This window comes from Bos javanicus, chromosome 19 (assembly GCF_032452875.1).
Source record: "Bos javanicus breed banteng chromosome 19, ARS-OSU_banteng_1.0, whole genome shotgun sequence".
Taxonomy (NCBI): Eukaryota; Metazoa; Chordata; class Mammalia; order Artiodactyla; family Bovidae; genus Bos; species Bos javanicus.
In genome coordinates this window covers 23590005-23603536 of record NC_083886.1, presented here as the reverse complement: position 1 = coordinate 23603536, position 13532 = coordinate 23590005, and the positions used below count along the sequence as shown (strand labels likewise).

At 48.9% G+C, this 13532-nt stretch overlaps 2 protein-coding genes across 2 annotated transcripts in view; one reads left to right on the top strand and one right to left on the bottom strand.

Moving 5' to 3' along the window:
* The window catches only part of RPH3AL (rabphilin 3A like (without C2 domains)), a 154746-nt gene extending 142268 nt beyond the window's left edge, over positions 1–12478 (bottom strand). The window contains exons 1-2 of the mRNA XM_061389547.1: positions 12069–12478; positions 11394–11607 (exon numbers count right to left, since the gene is read on the bottom strand). The gene's annotated coding sequence lies outside the window, so the exon portion shown is untranslated. The remainder of the gene's footprint in view (positions 1–11393; positions 11608–12068) is intronic.
* LIAT1 (ligand of ATE1) lies at positions 9786–13166 on the top strand. The gene is made up of 2 exons (XM_061389555.1): positions 9786–10152; positions 12476–13166. The coding sequence occupies exons 1-2, from the start codon at positions 9801–9803 to the stop codon at positions 12928–12930; spliced, it is 807 nt and encodes a 268-aa protein (XP_061245539.1). The 5' UTR covers positions 9786–9800; the 3' UTR covers positions 12931–13166.
* Positions 13167–13532: the final 366 nt, after the last annotated feature.

Sequence of the window (13532 nt, the reverse complement as noted above, 5' to 3'; positions counted from 1 at the left end):
CGAATGGTGAGAGAAGAAGTTTAAGGGAGTTGACTCTGCCTCCTGGAGTTTGGGGGCTGACATGAACCGAGAACAGGGTCACTTGACCATAGCTCTGTTGACATTCGGGCCAGTTAACCCTATGTCATTGGTCAGGGGAGTTTTCTAAAGGCCAAGAAGAAACTGTGGAAGAGAGCTGCGTTCTGTCTTGAAGAAGTTCCTCTCCAAGAAAGTGGCCGGTGGGGCAAGGCAACCCCGCAGTCAGAGGCTGCAGGATGTTGCTCTGGAAGCAGGACCAAAGAGGGAAGCGAGAGACGGTATCACATAAGACCTCCTGGAGAAGCCCTCAGACGCCCTCATCTAGAGGAGATCAAAGCAGGAAAAAGATAAGGGAGGGAGAGAAGACAGCTCTCCTCCTTCCACCCTCAAGAAAACACAAGGCTGTTTCCTGGTTCGACATCATCAGGTTGAATTTGCTGAACAAATTCATTACACAATCAAAAAAGAATGTTTTTACGCAGACTTCTGCTTCATTCAAGATGGAGTAACAGGGACCAGAGTCAGCTTCTTGCCTGAAGCCACGAAAATATCAGATCAAACATATGAAACACCAACACTCAAGACTCTGGAACATCGGGCAACAAAGGAAAGTGATTCCTGGGAGAGGAAACAGCAGGGTGATCCCTGCGCTGCTCGGCTCGCTGCCTGAAGAGTTTCCAGACTGGTTCAAGGAGAAAACTAGCTGAATGGAACAGACAGAGCTGGATTCTGGGAAAATGAAACCAGTTAAGAGTTTTCAGGGCAGGGGACTAGAGAGGAAAGACATGCAGAGAGAGAGAGAAACCTAGAGGTCTACAGAAAATGCTCCTCAAGTATTTAGTGAGTACTGCTCAGCACAGGTGTTTGAGAAAATGACGTGAGGGTTGGGGGGGGCGGCGGGGATGAACCACCTGAAAGGATTAGTGGGAACAGCGCCTGGTGCCCACACAGGGCTGGAATAATATCTGTTTTCAGCAGCCAAAGTGGAAAACATCACAGTTCAGGGGCCACTAATTAGAATACTAAGAAAGGGACTTACTTCCCCGACGGTCCAGTGGTTAAGATTTCACGTTCCAATTCAGGGAGTGTGGGTTCGATCCCTGGTTTGGGAGCTAAGATCCCACGTGTTTCATGGCCAGAACCCCAAAACATAGAACAGAAGCAATATTGTATCAAATTCAATAAAGCCTTTAAAAATGGTCCACATTAAAAAAAAAAAAAAAGAAGAATACTAAGAAAGGCCTTACTTTGATACTAGAAAAAAATTCTCCTTAGACTGGATCCAGAAATCCAGTTCTGGTTCCACTTAAGCAAGCTTAAATTCAAGATTGGAAAGGATCAAGCTCTTTCCAAGCAAGTTAATTGCCACAACAAATTTCAAAAACATTTATAGGAATTCAAAAATATCCTGTACCCAACAAGGTAAAATTCGCAATATCTGGCATCCAAGAAAAAATGACTAGGCACACAAAGAAGCTGGAAAATGCAACTCATAGTGAAGAGCAAACTCAATTAATTGAAACTGACTCAGGCATGACACAGACGGCAGAATTAGTAGGCAAGGGCATTGAAACAGTTATTAAGACCATATTCTGTAAGTTCAAGAAGCTAGAGGAAAGTTTAGGTATAGATACGGCAGCTTAAAAAAATTACCCAAATTGAACTTCTAGACATAAAAACTACAATGAGATAAAAAATACACTGAATGGGATTAATGGCAGATTAGACATTGCAGAAGAAAAAATGGTTAGCTCCCCTAAAAAGTCCTCAGTGAAGCCTACTTATCTTTCTGACACTTCCTTGTGAGTTGATTTTGGTGGACAGCTCAAAGTGTTGAGTCGTTTAAGGTTTTCTTTTATTAATTAATTAATTTTTGTCTGTGCTCGTCTTCACTGCAGTGCTCAGGCTTCTTCCTGCGGTGGGTTCTCTTTTGTGGAGCACAGACTCTAGGGTGTGTGGGCTTCAGTAGCTGCAGCACGTGGGTTTAGTTGCCCCGCGGCATGTGGAATCTTGCAGGACCAAGGATCGAACCTGTGTCCCCTCCATTCGCAGGCGAATTCTTAACCACGGAACTGCCAGGGAAGTCCAAGTATTGAGTTATTGAGAGTGCAGAATAGGAAGGATAGGTCCCAAGGCAAGGAGCCTTAGGAGAGTAAGTGCTTCCTATTACGGATGGGTCCTGCTTTGATTTCCAGGCTTGGGGGAGCCCCAACTGACATCATAGATATTAACAGTTCTCTCCCAAATTTTCTTTAGCTGCTTTGTTCCACCCCTGCCATGTGCTGCCAAAAAGGCTTGGTGTTCCTGAGACCGCAGCAGGTATGTGACTTGGAGGGACATTGAAATCTGCTACTTGAGGAAATGGGTAAAATGCCTGGTCTTCAAGAAGCTCATAGTTCAGTGGGAAAAACAGAAACGTAAAGAAATCGTCTCTGGACAATGGTGTGCAAGCTGTAACCTGCTGCCTACTGGGTAGTGATTTCACGGGAGACAGGTGCCATGGAAGTAGGACATTATTTATCTCCAATTTACTGCTAGGAACACTTTAAGGGATTTGCCCAAGGTCATACAGCCAGCTAGTAGCAGAGCCATTATGCTACCCAACCCCTGTGGCTGCATCAGATACAAAAGAAATGCAGAGGCGTGAACTACAGTGTGGCAGGGCTCAGATGGGGCTTTTCAGAGGAAACCCTTGTCCAGAGACTCAGTAGAGTAGGAGTTGGCCAGACAGGCCAGATGGGGAAGGACACTGCACGTAGAGGGCACACGGAAGGCAAGAAAGGGAGTGTTGAAAGGTGGGGAGTGGTGAGTGGGGAGGCAGAGAAGAAAATGAGCCCAGAGTTAGGGGTTGGGATTCGCATGAGAGGGGTCCCAGACCCCCTGCCCAGGATGCAGATTACAGCTGGCCAATCACTGCCAGTCTCAGATCCTTGAATTCTGAGGCACCATTAAGAAGTAGGGCTTCCCTGATGGCTCAGCAGGTAAAGAGTCTGCCTGCAATGCAGGAAATTTGAGTTCAATTCCCAAGTCAAGAGGAGCCTCTGTAGGAGGAAATGGCAACCACTCCAGTATTCTTGCCTGGAGAATTTCATGAATGGAGAAGCCCCAGGGGCTACAGTCCATGGGGGTCTCAGAGAGTCAGACACAATTGAGCATACATGCACACACCTCAGGAAGTAACGAGGGACTTCCCTGATGGCCCAGTGGTTAAGACTCTTCTTCCAACAGAGCGCATGGGTTTGATCCCTGATGGCCCAGTGGTTAAGACTCCACGCTTCCAACAGGGCGCATGGGTTTGATCCCTGGTAGAGGAACATGCCCTGTGGTGCAGCCAAAAAAAAAAGAAGAAGTAAAAGAATCAGCAATCTATGTGCATGTGTGCGAAGAAGACATGCCCCTTTTCTACTGAGTCTTAAGAGGAAAAGGTAAATAGATATTGGCTTATATGGATTTACTCCCACAGATAAAGGAAGACTTTATGAATAAAAGGCGTATATATTTGCAAGCACCACTGATTGATATAATAATCCGTGGCACAGTAGTCCTGTCCTCAGGTTATAGGTGTGTTCATTTATGTGCCCAGAGACACACTGACACAAATCAGTGATTAAAGCTCAAGCTCTCTTCTTACTTCAAGGCAGGTGATGTTTCTTTTGGTTCAAAAAGCCATAGCTGCTTCTGTATGTTTCCTATGACACTTTCAGAAGACTGGAAATGGGGTGGGGGAGAGGCATCTGTGTGGACGAGTTAGGTGGCAAGACGTCCCCGAGAGCCCAGGGATTTCTGAGTGTCCTTAGTGATCCAGGACCACGTTGGCCAGCACCCTCTGACTACCTTAATCAGGTGGAAGACCCAGAAACCCTCACTCTTGGCTTCTTAAACTCTCAAACTGCAAAGATGACCTCCCTGACTTCCACTTTTTTTTTTTAGCTGCACTGCATGGCATGCAGGAATTTAGCTCCCCAGTGGAAACGCAGAGTCTTAACCATTGGACCACCAGAGAAGTCCCCACCTTCCTTTTGAAAAAGGCTCTTCCTTTGACCAAGAGGTTCCCTGGTGGCTCAGACGGTAATGGGAAGATCCCCTGGAGAAGGAAATGGCAACCCACTCCAATACTCTTGCCTGGAAAATTCCATGGATGGAGCATCCTGGTAGGCTACAGTCCATGGGGTTGCAAAGAGTCGGGCACAACTGAGCGACTTCACTCTGACCAAACTTTCATCAGGTTTCTCTAAGCCTACTTCTCAACAAGACCTCAACTGTGGCCTATAAGAACTGCATCTCTCAACACAAATGATTTTGTCCACCCTCCCACACACAGAGCCCTGAAAAAATAATCTAGCCTGGCGTCTAGCAGCCTAAGGCCACGGTGTCCCTGCCATGACCCAGCCCACCCCATCGCCACTTGAGTTTCTGTCTGAGAAAGCCCATGTATGCCAAGGGAATTTACCATTTGTTCCAGCCAACACCTTCAGGTAGACGCCTTGCCTCCATTTTCTTAGAGCATTTATTTTGAACACTTGTTGTTGTAAATCCTTTCTCTATGCCTTTGAGATGTATGTGTATCTCCTGGAACCCAGGAGTGTCTTCTCAAAAACCTGGGAGCCATTCCTTTGAAATATAACCATCAGGAAGGATGGGGCCCCTGTGTCTCAGTCTGTAAGTAGGTATCTTGGTGAAGGGCCAGTCACCAGGCTAAGATGGCCTGATCATACTGATACTGAGTACTCATCTTGTTGTTTACTCGCTCATTCATCTCAGAGTATTTGTAACCCCATGAACTGCAGCAAGCCAGGTTTCCCTGTCCTTTACTTTCTCCCTGAGTCTGCTCAAACTCATGTCCATTGAGTCGGTGATGCCATCCAATCATCTCATCCGTTGCTGCCCTCTTCTCCTCCTGCCCTCAGTCTTTCCCAGCATAAGGCTTTTTTCCAATGAGTTGGCTCTTTGCATCAGGTGGCCAAAGTACTGGAGCTTCAGCATCAGTCCTTCTAATGAACATTTGGGGTTGACTACTCATCTGCTTTTTTTGTAATTTTTCACTGTCTTGACTCTGCTTGAGTCCTCACCCACTCTCCTTCCCTGTTCCCTGGTTCTCTCTTTAAGAAGGCCAGGTCCCCTCTGTATAGATCAGAACCAAGCTCATTTCTAGGCTAAAGAAGTCTCTTTCCCCTGCTGCAGGAGTACTGAATAAAATCTGTCTTTACCACCACTTCCTATTACCCAGTTTTGTTTTTCTTTAACACTCTCTAGAAATGTTCCTGGGGAGTTGGAATCTTGGGGCTCCCCCATCATCTCAGAACCAACAGGCCTCCAGGATTTGGAGTTTAATAGCAGCCCACAGAGGTGAGCACGGGGGCAGCTGTTCAGCAGGCAGCCAACGAGGCCTGGACCTCCATGCACAAAAAGATCTTCCTTTGCTTAGGCAGGGAAGCCCTTGAGATGCTTCCTATAGAGATGGTGGCATAAATCCACCACAACTAAATACAGGAAGAAATTTAGATCTTTGAGTTCCGGAAATAGCCTGGGGGCCAAGGTGTGGACAGCATCAGAGAATGTTCTGAAGGAAACTAAAGTCTCAAGAGACGGACTTCCCTCGTGGTCCAGTGGCTAAGACTCCATGCTGCCAGTTCACAGGGCCCAGGGTTCCAGCCCTGGTCAGGGAACTAGATCCCACGGGCCACAGCTAAGCATTCACATGCTGCAACTAAAGATACCACAGGCCACAATGAGGGTCAAAGACCCCATGTGCCACAACCAAGGCCCAGTGCAGTAAGAAAAAACAAAAACGTCCCAAGAGAGGCTTCAGCTCCTCAACTGCACAGCACCTAACCACGGACGGTGTGGGGAAGGGGCTGCAGACAGAGCGCCTGTGCACTGCGGCTGATTCATGTTGATGTATGCCAGAAACCATCACTATCAGTTCAGTTCAGTTCAGTCGCTCAGTCGTGTCCGACTCTTTGTGACCCCATGAATCGCAGCATGCCAGGCCTCCCGGTCCATCACCAACTCCCAGAGTTCACTCAGACTCATGTCCGTCGAGTCGGTGATGCCATCCAGTCATCTCATCCTCTGTCGTCCCCTTCTCCTCCTGCCCCCAATCCCTCCCAGCATCAGGGTCTTTTCCAATGAGTCAACTCTTCGCATGAGGTGGCCAAAGTATGGGAGTTTCAGCCTCAGCATAAGTCCTTCCACTGAACACCCAGGACTGGTCTCCTTTAGGATGGACTGGTGGATCTCCTTGCAGTCCAAGGGACTCTCAAGAGTCTTCTCCAACACCACAGTGCAAAAGCATCAATTCTTCAGCGCTCAGCCTTCTTCACAGTCCAACTCTCGCATCCATACATGACCACTGGAAAAACCATAGCCTTGACTAGATGGACCTTTGTTGGCAAAGTAATATCTGTGCTTTTTAATATGATATCTAGGTTGGTCATAACTTTCCTTGTAAGGTAATTATCCTCCAATTAAAAACAAAATCAATTTTTAAAAAGAATTGCCTATGCAGATCTCAGTTTCCTGGGATTTGTCATAAGAACTGACAAGCAGAAATGGCCCAGACTTGAGGAATGGACAATCACATCTAAAAAGCACCCAGACCCTGTGTCAAGAGGTATGTTTGGAGGTGACATATTCTAGTACCCTTCAGGATGAAGGCAGGATGTCTAGAGCAAGAGTGTTCAGGGGGAGGGAGCAGGAATTCAAAGACCTGAGACGTCTGGATGTGCAGGAGAAATAACAAGGCAGTGAGTAAGTCAGTGGGCCAGTGCGGCTGGAGGGGAGTGAGGAGAGGGTAGCAGCGGTTAGCAGCCCCTTCCCATCGCTCTGCTTTTTCTCCGCACACATGTTCTTGCCCTTTGTCCTGAATCAGCCTGAACCAGGTACCTCATTTTATTTTAGAAGCTCCCAAGTACTCTGCCATCTGGATATAATGTAATTTACTTAATATGTTATAGGATTTTTCTTTTTCTTTTGTTAAGATACCATGAGGAATGAGGTGGAAATCAGGAAGCAGTTGGAGTGGCTGATAAAAGGAGGAAAAATAGAGCAAGCATGCTTTTAACAGTTGCAAAGCCCAGGGCAAAAGTAGATGGAAGCCCACGTACCGTATGGCTAAATATTAAAAGTGATAAAGTAAATTAACATACTGTTAAATAACATAAATACTGTCTTCCTAGGACTTCCCTGGTGATCCAGTGGCTATGAATCTGCCTTCTAATACTGGGGATGCAGGTTGGATCCATGGTGGGAAAACTAAGATCCTGCATACTGCAGGGCAACGAAGGTTACATGCTTTCAGTCCCACAACACAACTAGAGAAGTCCGTGCTCCACAATGCGAGACTACATGCAACTAAGACACAGGCAAAAATAAATAAGTAATCAAAGAAAATCAAGGCTTCTCTGGTGGCTCACACAGTAAAGAATCTGCCTGCGATGCAGGAGACCCAGGTTCGACCCCTGGGTCGGGAAAGAAAAAGAAATACTGTCTTCTTACTTTGTCAAGTAGCCTTCATACCAGTCTGGAAGGCCAGATTTAAGTTTAGAATTTCCAACTCTTTGAGGTCCTGCACCCAGCCCACAGCCTGCCACCTCCTCTTCCAACTCCTATGCTGTACTGAGAACGGCCTTGAATGCACAGGTCTGGACATCTCAGCCTGCCTGCTGATTTCACCTATGCTGCCCTTGACCTAGGGCTACTCAAGAGGATGGACCCAGGACTGGGACCCAATTGTGCCCTATAAGCAGGCAGGAGTCATTTAGGCAAGAAATTCCAAGGTGCCAGTTACTCAGACTGCGGGCTGCCTGTGGAAGGAGGAATGGGAGGTGCTGGGTGGGCAGGACTCCTTGATTCCACAGACTTCCTGTCCCTTGGGGAGGGATATAGCTGCACGTGGTAGGTGGAGCGGGGGGAGAGTCAGAGCGGTGTCCTGTGAAGCATGAGGCCTGGGGCAGAGACCCCACTTGCCCAAGTCTCAGGCTGGTGCTGCTTAAAAGTGGACAATGCCTGTTTACCTTGGGTAAAGAGCTGACAGCATGGAGAAAGTGGGCAGGAAAGAGCAGAGAGTTGGAACCAGCAGCCCAGCCAGCTGGGGGACCCACGCTGAAAAGTCAGCCAGAAGGAAAAAGCTGCTAGCTCTACCCAAGCATTCCTATGTCAGCACTGGCCAAAGGGGAAAGCATGATCCTTATAGAGACAGAAACCTTAGCTCCTCTCTGCTCATAACAGCCACAGAAACCACAAAGAGAAAGTACAAACAAGGAAGCTGAAACAAATAATGAAAATGCTATCATCTCTTCTGTTGGTCAGTGAACATCATTGTGAAGTCAACTGTTTTCCCGTAAGATGCTGGATGTAAAACTGAGAATGTGGATTTCGGGCCCAACTTGGGGGCTAATTAGCATGAGAGGTGAGCAAGTCACTTTGCATCTGTTTGTCTCCTCATCTACTAAACAGGAGCATACTTGCCCCATCTCTATTCACAAGGGATTTTTATAATTATTCCCCAAACTGTATTCCTTTGCTGGAGGTCAATTTCCTGTCTCGAAGCTGACTGGCTGGCTCACCATGACCTTGATGCAACCTTCAGGAAAATCGGGAAGAGAAGTGCCAACTACCTCCTGCCAGATAAACATCCAGGCAAAGAGGACCAGGGCTTCCCAGTATTCTTGGGCTTCCCTAGTGGCGCAGATGGTAAAGAATCTGCCCGCAATGCAGGAGACCTGGGTTTGATCCCTGGGTTGGGAAGATCCCCTGGAGAAGAGCATGGTAACCCACTCCACTATTCTTGCCTGGAGAATCCCCATGACAGAGGAGCCTGGTGGGCTACAGTCTACAGGGTCACAAAGAGTTGGATACGACTGAGTGACTAAGCACAGCACAGGGCAAAGAGGACCAGCTGAGAGGAAAGACAGGTCAGCCTTTCTCGGAAAAGGAGGGTGGCTGGTCTTTGTAAACACCTGTCTGCCAGCACCAGAGTCAGCAGGTGGGGTGTCTGGAAAGCAAACCCCAGACATCTCCACTAGCAGGCGGTCATCTGCACAAAGGACCTCTGTCATTTACACTTCACTTAGCTCCTGGGGACAAAAGCAGACAGTCAAGGGGCAGGTTCCAAGCACTCACTGTGTGCACAGCTGTATGGGATACATTAGGGAGCCTGACAGCGGATGAGAGACAGAGGAAAGATTCTAGACGAGCCTGAGGGGTTATTGCAGCCATTTTGAGGAAATACAAACTGGTGGATAAACCTGGAAAAAGGTGACAGATTCCATCTTGTAAGCCACACTAAAGTTCAGTCTTGATCTGACTTGCAACAGGGTCCCCCTGGAGAGTTTTAAGCCAGAAAGTGAAATTGTGTCATGGTCTTTAAAAGTTCTTTCTAGCCACTGCGTGGATAAAGACTGTGTGGGAAGGGTTTGGAAGCAGAGACTATTTAGGAAAGAGGTCCAGAAGTTCAAGTCCCAGGCATGGTGGTCAGCCCTAGCCTAGCTCATTGTACAGGGAGAGAGTGAGACCAAGGAAGACAGCCATGGCTCTGGCCTGCCCAGCTGTTCCTGTTCACTGAGATCGAGACTGATAAAGAAACGAGTTTCTTTGGACATGAGGGGGTTGAGGCCAAGGCGGACGTACAAAATTGAACTTGGGAGATAAAAGTGTAGCAGATAACACATAGCATTTAAAAAGGCACAGGAGTGGAAGACGTGTGTCCACCCAAGTGTTTAGAATCTTCCCTTTAGCGCCGACCAAGTCAAGCACAAAGGCTGAGCTACGCAGGCGCGCAGATGCAGTCCGCCCCGCCCGCGGCTCCCGGGCCACAGCCTCTGGGTTGCGCAGGCGCTGCAGTTGCCATGGAGACGCGTGGCCCTTCCCGGGCCGCCGGAAGCCAAGGGCTCAGCGGCCGCAGGTCTCCAGCTGCCGGAGGTGCGGGGGAGCGGTCCCGCGGGCGGATGGACGGCGGCTGTGGGGCCCGGGCGTCGGAGGACGGCGAGGACGAGGAGGAGCGAGAGGGCTGCATGGCGGCCTCGCAGGGCTCCAGATTGCCCCCCATCGCGGGCTGCACCTCAGAACTGACCAAACGGAAGATGAAGAAGAAAAAAAAGAAGAAAAAGACAAAGAGGTCGGGCAAGGGGGACGGTAAGAGGAGCAGCTAGCGCGGCAGCCTCAGCTCCCACACCTGAAATTCTCCGAGGACACCCACCCCACCCCTGAGAACCCCATCTACTCGAGGACCAGTTCAGCCCAGAGACAGAAACTCGTCGGTACTAATCAGAGGTCCTCTGGCTCCCCGCACGATGAGGCGCCAGCCTTTCCCATAGAGACCAGCCACGTCCACAGAGACCCCAAATCCTGCGTCGAGAGTTCTCAACACCTATGGAGACCTTCAACCCCACACAGAAACACCCCCACAGAGCCTCCCAGCCCCACAGTGACTCCTAGTTTTATACAGACACTCATCTTTCTAATCCCTCAGTCCAAACTCAAAATCCTGATCATCCTTACCTTCCCCACAAAACCCTCAAGCTCTCCTACAGCGATGCCTTTATCCTCATCCACAGACTTTCCCCACCCACAGGTAGTGAGGCACTGTGACCTATTGTCTCAGGCGCACATGGAAACACAGGCTCTTGCCTTCCAGCCTCCTTCGTTAGGGGCTCCTGCCTCTGGGTGCTGTGTGTGCTCAGTGGCTTGGTCGTGTCCGCCTCTGAGACCTGATGGACTGTAGCCCTCCAGGCTCCTCTGTCCATGGGGATTCTCCAGGCAAGAACACTGGAGCGGGTTGCCACACCCTCCTCCAGAGATACCCAGGAAGTGCATATAATACAGGGTACACTCCCTGTACAGACCGCCCTTCCACTTCTCTCACCTGCCAAGGCCAACCTTTGACTGCACACAAACACCATCACACCAGGCATTGCTACACACTTTTTATCATCCTCAGCACCCTCAACAACACCCCCTTCTATCAGTATAATCACCAAATAATCACTAAAGTATAATCACTTTAGTATAATCACTAAAGTATAGACAGCCAGCAGGCACACACTCACAGGCTGCACACTCACCTGCCTAGACCCCTCCTACCCCCAGACACATACAACTATACGCATGGGATTCTCGCTTCTGGTTTCCCTGTGGACACATCACAGAAACACACCCACCAACAGCCGCCACAAACCCACAGAGCCCACAGGCTTACCATGCTCCGCTCAGAGAACTCCCTAGGGACTCCACAAAGGTCCTGAGCACTCATTTGTGGAAAGAGTGCAACGTGATGTGGAATGCGCCTGTCCATGGGTGCTGTAAATCTCTTTTGTCAGTTGTGTGGTCCACTGTGGGGGCTCTTGCTATCAGGGATGTGGATCAGTGCCCCTTACCTCTAGCATAGTTAGTCCTGGGTTCAAGTCTCTGGGCCCTGGCCTTTGTGCAAAGCTGACTCCCCGGGCAAGCTGGAGGCCAAGATGTAGCAGCCTTCCCTTGTAGTTTGGAGAAGTGGGGGATGGGCAGATTACAATTACTTCTCCGGGTGGAATCATCATAAAGAGGCAAGAAAACAATTCTGGAGTTTAAGTCAATAAGCTCCAGGTGTACCTGCCAAACAGATTAGGAAATTTATTATCTTTTTCAGCTTAGCTTCTGACTCTAAAAATTACAGTGGCATGTACCTCTTACTGTCAGCAGGGGACACCAAATAGTTTTGGGGAAGTGGAAGGTATAGGAATGCCAAGAGAGGATTTTCTTTCTCCCTTCTCTCCTTTTCTCTCTTTTTTCTTTTGGTGGGGGGAGGGAGATTCCTCTCTGTCTCCCCCCAAAATAGGATGAGCTGAAGAAAGAATCACAACATGTAGTATTTTATATGCACGTTATATAATTCAGAATTGCTATTAATATTTCAAAAGAATCAGTATACGCCACCAGCAGAAGTATTTCCTGGCTTGGCAGAATGCTTTCCATAGTCAGATTTAGGAAGTTTTTCTGTTGTTCTCCATTTCTTCCGTCATAAAAGTGTCTAGACTAGGGGTAAGTCACAGGCTCCCAGAACTGGGCAGTACCTTGGCGAGCAATGCAGAGGTGAGTTGGGGATCTGTGTGGAAAGAACTCGGCGCTGGGAGTCAGGCCCACGTTCAGGTCCAAGCTCTGCCACCTGCTATGTGACACTGGAAAGTGACGGAGGCTTTTGGCGTCTGTTTCCTCACCTGGAAAACAGGGCAGATAGCCTTTCCACAAGGGGACCTGGCTCATAGTATGTGCTCAGTAAATGGTTCCTCCCTCCCCAACATGACAACCCAAAGCCTATAGGCAGTGGGTGTGTATGGGGCTGGTGGGCTTGCCCACCTGAGCCCTAGGTAAGGAGGGGCCTCCAGTGCCCTCTCACTTCATCTTTGGTGGTTTGGGCATCACCCTTGAGCGGGCTCAGGGCAAGTATCACAGAGGCTAACGCTGCCTATCTGCTCAGCAGATAAACATCAGAGTCAAGGCATGAAGACTCAGCAGCTGTCTCCAACCTTCCATGACATATTAGGTCCCAGTAAAGATCACGGCCCGGGGCCAGAGCACAGACAGAACAGGGATGAAAGCAAGCTCTTCTCCTACTCCACCACTGTAAGTCTCCCCCGCTTTGTTGAAATAGAAGAGACCCTTTCCAACCGGGTCAATGAAAGTCTGCGCTGGGATGGCATTCTCGCCGATCCAGAGGCCGAGAAGGAAAGGATTCGCATTTACAAGCTGAACCGGAGGAAGCGGTACCGAATTTGGGCCCTGAAGGGCTTCCACTCTGACCCCGGTGCCGCGGAGACCCCCGAGGACCCAGCCTACCTCTCGGATCAGGACAGTGGCAGCAGCGGGCAGCTGACGGCCGAGGGCCCCAGCCACTGCTCAGAAGGAAACCTCATGTCTACGGCCATACCACCCTGAATGTGCCCAGTCTCATCTGATCTCGGAAGTCAAGTGGGGTAGGGCCTGGTTAATACTTGGATGGGAGAAGGAAACCTTATCCCGAAGCTCCTCCGCTCCGACTTTCCTGCTGCTCTGCTGGAGCCAAAGCCCACCCATGACCCGGACAAGCTTATGATTTATCCTTCCCACCAGTCTATGTGTTAGAACTATGTCTATACATAAATAAAAGGAAATCAGACTTATCTCTGAAGGAAGCAGGTGTCTGGTCGGTTGATGAGCTCAGTTCGCCTTCTACCAAGATGTCTTTCAACGGCCCAGGAAAGCCACAGCTCCTTAAGAGTGTTAAGCAGGTCAATGAACAAAATTCTCTTCCGAATGTCCTTTTTTTCTCAAATAAGCTGGCATCACTTTGTTATTTAATTTCCCATCACAGTTAGCTATCTATAGTCTCCTCCACCCACAAAAAAAAAAGACAAAGTGGGTAGATAGTATCAATTCTAAATCTATTTTTAAAAAATATTTATTTGGCTGCCATTGGGTCTTAGTTATGGCACTCGGATCTTTCATTTGGTGCTCAGGCTCCTCTCTAGTTGTGACTCCTGGGCTTAGTTTCCCCCTGC